Below are 9313 nucleotides of genomic sequence, written 5' to 3' on the forward strand. Positions count from 1 at the left end.
TAGCTTTTTATATGTGAAGGATGACAGGACAAGCAATCCTATCCATGGCTACAGGCTTGCCTTCAGCTCACCTGCAGGCATTTATACACTATTGAGCGAATGATGTGTAATTTATGGATAATTGTATGAAATGGTACACAGCTTTAGACATGGCTGCCTGGCTAAAACACTAGCTGCTTATGCCACTCGAGAATGACATTCAAGAATTTCTACATAATATCCTGTAGGCCTGCCTGTCATTTTTGGGATTAATGAACCATTAGACTTAAACTTCATTGATTTAACCTTTGAAATCCATGGTTTAGCATCCTTTGAAGCCAGTATTATCTAAAATGACTCTAATTGTTGAACAGTTTACTGATCTTTTATGGTCTTAGCATTTGTGAAGGTTTAGATTATGTCTCAGATATACTGTGTGTCTGTGTTTAGGTATGGCGTGAGTTCCCAGATAGGCTGGTTGGATATCCTGGTCGGCTCCACTTATGGGACCACGAGATGGGCAAGTGGAAATATGAATCTGAGTGGACCAATGAAGTGTCAATGGTCTTGACTGGAGCTGCGTTCTACCATAAGGTAAAGCACAAAACCGTCATAGACTCAGTCACCTCTGTAAGACTGGAAAACTGGTTAAAGAGAAATTATCTGACCACTGGTCTCCGAAGACAAAGGACCTTGCTTGCAAATTAACATGTGAACAACTCTCTCACACACACACACACACACACACACACACACACACACACACACACACACACACACACACACACACACACACACACACACACACACACACACACACACACACACACACACACACACACACACAGCTTCCCCCCACTCTTGCAGATCACCTGAAACTCACATAAGAATATATGTATGGTTTTAATGTGAATGATTATCATTGAGTATTGTGTTTAGTATCATTTTAAAGGTCTCAGGGTGGCTGGTTCAGATGTCTCATTCCAAATAAGTAAAACAAAAGGTAATAAGGTTTTTTAGAAGTTTAGAGAAACTGGCACACAAAGAAAGGTGGACAAATGGCCTTTCTCCCCTACCCCCAAAATAAGGTGTCACCTGAATGCAAATTACCATTGAAAAGAAGTTCTGGCTATTTAATGGAATGCAGCAAGGGATCGTGGCTCTTTCTGTATCTCAGATAGCCCGTGGATGCTGAGTCGCCGAGACTCAGCATTCATGTATTTCATGTCGGGTAAAAGATTTTCCTCTTTGTTCTAGAACATTTGATGATTTGCATTGATTATCTTTCAATTGATTATGGAATTGTTATAATACATTTACCTGACATAATAAATTGTTATATTTGATCATTCTAACAGACTTTGATATTATTTTCATTGGAGATAAAAGAAACAGTCAAACATTAACGTATACTTAATGATGCACAGATATCATTAAAACACTTTCATTCTATGGAGTCAGATGAAACGAGTTAATACATAAGACAAAATATATTATATTTAATTAAAAAATCCTTTTGCCATTGGAAGAGACGGAACGCGCGTTGAGACCTTCACCGCTAATTTGAATGCCGCCCTTGGATCGAATTAGCAGGACTTACACCTCCATCCAGGGTTGTGTTCTGCCAAAATAATTTTCTCAGTGTCTCCATCCTCCCTCAGAGGTGTCCTTCAGAGATCAAGAGAGGTTACATCATTTGTAATTCAAAACCTTCATTGATTTTCAGCTTTCTCTTTCAGTAACCATTTGTTCACTCATCTCTACTGTGATTTGATATAAGTTTATTTTTCCTTTCCAGTACTTCAACTATCTCTACACGTATAAAATGCCTGGAGACATCAAGAACTGGGTGGATGCTCATATGAACTGTGAGGATATTGCCATGAATTTCCTTGTTGCCAACATCACTGGCAAAGCCCCAATAAAGGTAACAAAACCTCAGAGAACGATATTGTTGACTGTTAATGCCTGTTTGTTTTGGTTCTGCTACAAAGGGGACTATACATCACAGATTTTTTATGCTTTTTTGAAATAAGAGTACACAAAGTTTTGGTAATGTGCTAAAATGCGATCACTAATAGAAACGAATTTCAAAAACCATAATCTTCACTGTATTTTACTACAGATACTCCCATTCAAAAGTTAGGGGTCTCTAATATGTTTCTGAAAAGTCTCTTATGTGCAGTAGGGCTGCATTTATTTGATCAAAACACAGTAAAACATTAATTTTGTGAAAAATTAAAAAAAGTTCAAACAAATCATTTAAAACTACAGTCATCGGCCATTACTTCAGTCTTCAGGTTCACATGATACTTCAGAAATCAGTCGAATATGCTGATTTGGTCCTCAAGAAACATTTCTCATTGTTATCAATGTTGTAAACAGTTTTGGGATTAAAAAAAAAAAAAAAGTATGATCACTTAAAAATGAATGTGGGCGTTCCCTAAAAGAATGCGGACATTCTGACAACGTGCTCTGTCTCTGATCAGCCTTCGCCCTTCTCCCCCAGTCTCTACAGTCTGTAGTCTACAGTGACTCTGTCCAGGTGCTGTTCGGCCTGTAAAGCCCTGGCCTTAACCTCTGTTATCTGGGTGTCACTGTCTGCCTTTCTCCTGCTCGCTCTGTTTTCCTAAACTCACTGGGGCACATTCATTCTGCAGTCAGTTACACCGTGAACCTTCTCCCCTCTCTCCTCCACATCCCCACATCACCCACACCTCCTAGTGCCCCAACCCCAGGCTCCCACTGTGGAGAGTGTCAGTCAAGTGTGTGTGTGTTGTTGGAGAAGGAATGGGGCAGAGGGGTCGTACATCATTCGTCTAATGAGCGCGGCAGATACGGTCGTTTAGCTAGGCCACGGGCACGGACGGCTCTCTCATTACATCTGACTTATATGACCTGTCATCAAGTCATCTCCTCCCACCCAGCTCCTACACACACACACACACACACACACACACACACAAACGCTCTCTTTACAGAGGCCCATCATTGCAGCCCCAGCTTATTATTAAACAACCTTATCGACGTCGTGTCAGATTTTGTTGTTTTTTAATATAAGGAGTGTGTCATGATTTCGTAACATTAAATTGGGAGCTATAGACTCATGTAGGTCAGATAATTTTGTTTTTGTCACTGCTTTGGTGTATGAACAGATAAAACACTTTTTGTTTGTTTTTTGCATTATGTAAAAAGGAAAGTATCTGCTTTCTTATAATTTGAAAGTCAACTTGTTCCTCTAAATATTCCAAACAATTCAGCCGTTTTTTTGACCGATTTATTCAAACATACATTAGATAATTTAAGACATCAGTAACTATTTGAATAAAAATGTATTGCATTTATAATAAAGTCTACATATATTTAACATATTTACAATTTTAGCTTTATACTTTTCAAGTGTTTTGTTTTTAGCTAACCAGCTTTCCTGAGATAAATGTTTCGTTGATGCCTTTATTAGGCAATTACAGGTCAACTTACTTGAAATATATTCTCTCATGTATATTTAATCATCCCTTCAGATGGTTAATCATGTTTTTTCATGCTATAACTAGTGAGAAAGTGGAAGAGTTGAGTGACTCCACCCTGGCATTTGATCTGTCACACCACGTTAATGAGCATCAAAACGGCATTTATTGTTTTGTTTTTAATAATAAAATTCCAAAAAAGGCTCTTACAAAGAATGATCAATGCCACCTTCTGGCATCTAGCCCTTAAATAACCATTTTATTTTAGATAAATGGCAAGCAGAATAAGAAGAATAAATACCTAATCCTGTGGTGGGAGAAATGTGTATCTATCATTTCATCTGTATTTTATAGCCTATTTATTTTAAATGGCATACCAGACTAACTCATAGTATTTATTGAAGAACCACCAAATGTCAATATTATAGCACTTCCTTGACTGAAAAACATATATTTGGTCTGCCCAATTTTTAATGTCATGAGGCTATGATTTTTATCAGGACAAAAACTTTAACTTTTTTTTTAAATATATATAGAGTTATGTACGATATAAATGCTAAATCTGTATCTGCCACGAAATAGCCTGTGAAGCAGCTATGGCAATAAACTGAAATACAACAGCACAATAAAACTGGCGGTTTGAGAACTTTTATTAAAAAAATATATATATACGTACACACACACAAACAAAACTCATTGTGACTTCCACAAAACAAGTATTACATTTGTTTTTTTCTCTTTCTCTAGGTTACACCTCGAAAGAAATTCAAGTGCCCGGAGTGCACAGCGATTGACGGGTTGTCCCTGGACCAGACGCACATGGTGGAGAGGTACAGTATAACCAGGGATTCCCTGTATTTGGGCAGAGGGGGCTCTGGCAGCATTCTTAGCATCTGAAACGCATTGTGGGTTTCACCAACAATTGGTTCATTGTAGCTCAGTACAGGACATACTTTCCTGTGCTCTGAGATCAAAACATTCAAATTCACTGGACCTTACGAAAAACTTTCCTTCTCAAAGAACTGTGACTTTCCTCTCTGTCAGAGGTTCACCACAAATCATTAATTCATTCTGAGTTTCAATTTAAGTATGAACCAAGCGAAGCACGCATCAGAAAGGCTTGAATTGATTTTCCTTGAAAATCACAACCGTTTCCTCATCCGCTGAAGCAAAGTCTTGATGATTGGTTTCATACTTCCAAGCTGTGTTTGAGGAATTAAAGCAGGAGTCTGGTGGACTGTGAAGCAGCCTGCGAGAGAGTGTTTGACCTTGAAGTGAATACGGAGTGGTTGCAGCCAATCAAGGGCTCCGTTGACTGCTGAACCTTTCCAGGGGTCACACTTTTGTTTAGATTGATGAAGGGTTTCCTGCCTCTGGTTATGCTTCTCTCTGATATGTGTCCTGTGAATTCCAGGCATTTTGAAAATATCTGATCCCCGTTGTTATATTTTGTGCATGTATCTCATGATTCAGATGACTCTAGAACACCATTTATTTTCTACCATGGTCCATGTATGTTTTTTTTTCTCAACAGAGCCATTTTTGGAAGGCTTTTTTTGCTGTATTATCCAAGTTGCCCGTTTTCCTCCACTCTTTCATCCTCTTTCTTTTTCCTTTCCAGGTCTGAGTGCATAAACAAATTCGCCTCTGTGTTCGGCACCATGCCTCTGAAGGTTGTGGAGCACCGTGCCGATCCTGTACTCTATAAAGACGACTTCCCGGAAAAACTCAAAAGTTTCCCCAACATTGGTAGTCTGTGACACTACCACAATGACTCTTTCCCATCACTTTTATCTATCAAACAGGCTATGGGCACTCCAGGATTTCTCTTTCTTGTTCTGTATCTGACCTAATGACTTTTGAGGAGTGCCTTTCCAATGGTGGTGTGATGGGAGCTGATGCACTGTATAACTTATTACCATATTTTCATTCTTGAGAACAGTTGCTGAAACAGGACGACGCATCAAGACGGTTGATGATTTCTGAGGACGGGTCAGTGCTTAGGTCGGTCTGTCAATCACGAGCTGAAACCTTCCTTGTGGTTGACAGTATATCTGTGTGAGGAAAGTGAACACACAGAGGAGTATAACAGCTCACTGCTAAACAGCATAGGATATATTAATGTAATTTTACATTTATAGTTTAACTTTTTTTATGATATGCATTACGCTGAACAAATTGTAGCATAACTTCAACTGAATATCTGGGGTGTTGGGATGGGGCTATTAGTTTGTTCGTGGGATATTGTTTTGCACAGTCACTGATAGTGATTTTAATACTACAGTTTGAGTTATATCAGTTTGACATTTCATTTTATATTCTGTTGCTGACTTTTTGAATGTTGCTGGATAAAAAAGTATTTTATGTAAATGTCCCCTATTTAGGTAAACTCTTATGTCTGCCTAATCAAAGCATTATTTTGTGTATTAATAGATATCAAAAGACACTATTTGCAGAGTTGTATATACTGTACAGCTGATAACAACATGGTTATATACCATGATATTGCAAATAACTCATTCATTCATAATGTATTCTAGTCCGTTTGTTTTTGGTATCTTCATTTCTTCCTTTGAATTTTGTTGTTTGTTTGTTTTTTACATTACGATGTATTATATGTAATAAACAGTGAAAAAACTAAAATACTCAATGTAGGCATGTGCATTTTGGCTATTTTGAATATGATAGTACTTTTTTAACTGTGGTATGCATGCGTCTTTGGCCTTTACGTTGCATCTTGACGACTTTACAGCATCTCACAATGCGAGTGTTGCATTTTTAAGATGGTTTGTCAAGTTAAGAACAGTTCGATTTTAAAAAAAAACCTGTTATTAGCTGCTTTATTTGGCTTCAACAGTTGTGCTCCACCTTGCTGAAACAAGTTGTCATCCTTTTCTAACCTCAAACAAATCACAGAATTAAAAAATTGCCCAGATTTTGGCATGTTTGTGCGTAGTTGGTGTGAAATATTCTGATGTTTTCATTCCTGTCACTTCCTAGTATTCGGGTTCTCATGCTCATCCCTAATTCGATGGTATGTTGACTTAGTGTAGATTTTGGATGAATTGTCTTCTTCTTTTTTCCCCCAGCTGCCTGTGTTGTCTGGGCCCAGAAGCAGATGTCTGTGCGCTTTGAGTGATTTAGGTTCAGGAGCCTGCACGTCTGAGATAAATTCATTTCATCTCCAAGGGGAGTGAACTTGTAAAGAGAAATCTATTCTTGTTCTGACTCTTTCTGTCTAAAGAAAATGAAAATCTGGTAAGGAAGTTTCAGCAACATGTTAAGTATTGGAAATGTCACTGAATGACCAATTACACACAGAGAGCCAGATTGTCTGCAGCTTGTGAAGCTTTTTATATACCACAGGCAAAACTGTCATATGAGTACAGCAGTCACTTTTACAAAATGGCTACTTTATCTCAGTACTTATCTCTGAGCTCAGCATCAAAGTAAAGTATTCAGGGCTATCCAAGAGCCCTCGGTTAGTGATCAAGCACTGTCTGATTGGTCAAACTTTTGCTATACCATTATGAAGGCATTTAGCAACATTAAAACTGTTAAATATCAACAGAACAAATAAGGTGCTTTCAGGATTTTTGCCCACTTTCATGCTGCTTTTCTAGATTTATAAACTTCATGGATTGAACTTTATGAATACAGCTATTAATATATTGCACAGGAACATATGTGATTAGTTTTTTTTTATTCATCTGGATTTAGAGAAACACAAAAAATGAGCACACTGAAAATGTCAAATGAAATGAAACATCCATAGTAGAATACCCAGCACTTGTAATGTTAAACTTTTAAATGTAGCCTCGTAATGGCAGTCTCTATCCAACAGGAACTTCATGTCTTCAATATGTCTTTAATGTAAAATGGCATTTATATCATGTTCTGAGAACAGTGTGTCCGATGTCCTGGAGCAGAGTGACTCTCGAAATCAGCATTTGTGTTTTTTGTTTTTGTTTTAGGCTTACATTTTTGGGGAGGGGGGTAAGTTTAAACAAAATATACACCTTGTAACAACAACAAATCTGAAAATGCACATGAACAATTAATTTACCAGCCCTCGGTACTTCACCGTCATGTTCTCAGAGTACTTGATAGTTGATTGAGTGTACACACATTTTATAGTGATATTCCACTTGAATCAGATGTTCCCAAAGCAATTCCAACAATAAAAAAAAATGTAAGTGCAATAACTTACGTTTGTAAATCACACAATATATATAGACCGTAAACAAGCTTGAAAGTAAATAATTATTCAAAATGATTCAAAAGCCATATGTTTAGCTTAAAGCCATCACAACTATTTTAGGTTCATTTACATACCAAAAACCCAAATGAATCGCATTTTATCCCCTAGACCCACAATACAACAAAAGCCCTTAGTCACACATAAAATAATATATTTCTAATAAGGATATTTTTTTACAAAAGAACGGGTCCAATGGTATTTTATGCCAGAAAGGAATCCGAAGAAAACCGTACATGCGACCACACACAAAACAAAGAATTATATTATTCTAGTACTTGGATATGCCTACTTCAGTAGTATAAGTTTTGAGAGATGGGACAGAGAGTTAAGCATCTCTGTAACTCGTAGGCATCTGCAAGGTACTGTCAATTGTACTGTATAATTAACATTTCCTTCAAGAACAATCTGTTCTAATCTTGTACAATCTCTACAGAACTGTCTTGACCTTTTTACATATTTAGTTGGGATTTACCTTTGAATGAAATACAAGAGTGTGAAAAACAAATGCAATGAATTGTGTTCTGTTATGTGCATATTAGCTCATGTAATGGTAAGTGTAAGTGTGCGCTGATACTACATAAACTAATGATAGTGTTGACCTGAGCTTCATCGACGCCCCTCCTGGCTCCACAATAGTTAAAGATAGGCTAACACAGAGCCCAGGCTGCTCTGTTCTGTCACAGAATCCCTCTCCGCAGATGTCTCGGTGTTAATTAAAAAAGACTGCCTGAGAGCATGGATGTGCATGGACTCAGAGTTGCTGAGGGCTGATGCTTTGGCTTGGGTAGCAGGCCGGGCCCTGTTCAGCATGGGGCTTTGAAAGAAGAGCCATGACAGCTGAAGGGAAGCATGTGCGAGGCATGTTTGTTTTGCATTACCCCGCACACAGCTGTGTGGATTGTCCTTTCCCAGAACACCGGAACACTATAGTCACTTCACCCTCTCAGTAACCCCTTAAAGGCCAAAAGTGACAATGTCAGGACTCACAAAGCTGCTCTGGCAGAACTTCTCATGGCTTTTGATGAGGACTGGAGGTTGAACTGCCATTCTGGTAGATGGGATCGGTGCAGGACGGGTCTGCTTTAGTAAAAAGTGCCAGTTTTAGTTCTACTGAAGAGCATCTTAGCATTATCTTTTTTTTCAACAGGTCCCTTGCTAGGCTGGGTGATGAGATGCTCAGTCATGAGATGCAATGAAGACTTCTGCCAAAAAATTAATGAAGCATGGCTCGAACTTCATGAAGCTTGAACACTTTACATATCATATATCCAGGCCATGGAGCACAAGACTGAGCAGCTACAAGGAGGTGATCTCTAATTAACTTTATGTAACGAGGTTCTTTTACAAAGTGATTTTAACATGATATTGTGCCCAATGCCTTATGCATTTTGTTTAAAAACGTTAAGTAATGAAGCCTAGTTTCTGTCGGTCCGAAAAAGACCCCCCCCCCCCCCCCCCCAAAACCAGGTAAGTCACTGCTCTGGTATTATAATAAAAAAGTTGTGTGTGTATATACATATCTCCAGGGATCCAGATAAGCTGCACAGCAGAATGAAGGAAAGGAAATGTGGTTCTCATTTACAAATTAGAAATGGCTTCTCCAAAG

At 38.2% G+C, this 9313-nt stretch overlaps 1 protein-coding gene across 1 annotated transcript in view; it reads left to right on the forward strand.

Annotated features, from left to right (window-relative positions):
- Nucleotides 1–6091, forward strand: part of ext2 (exostosin glycosyltransferase 2) — a 29334-nt gene extending 23243 nt beyond the window's left edge. Inside the window, exons 12-15 of the mRNA XM_056268531.1 lie at nt 430–573; nt 1778–1906; nt 4194–4276; nt 5068–6091. Of these exons, the coding sequence (XP_056124506.1) occupies nt 430–573; nt 1778–1906; nt 4194–4276; nt 5068–5206 (495 nt within the window). The 3' untranslated portion in view covers nt 5207–6091. The remainder of the gene's footprint in view (nt 1–429; nt 574–1777; nt 1907–4193; nt 4277–5067) is intronic.
- The last annotated feature ends 3222 nt before the right edge of the window (nt 6092–9313 follow it).

This window comes from Rhinichthys klamathensis, unplaced genomic scaffold (assembly GCF_029890125.1).
Source record: "Rhinichthys klamathensis goyatoka isolate OS25496 unplaced genomic scaffold, OSU_Roscu_1.1 h1tg000275l_1, whole genome shotgun sequence".
Taxonomy (NCBI): domain Eukaryota; kingdom Metazoa; phylum Chordata; class Actinopteri; order Cypriniformes; family Leuciscidae; genus Rhinichthys; species Rhinichthys klamathensis.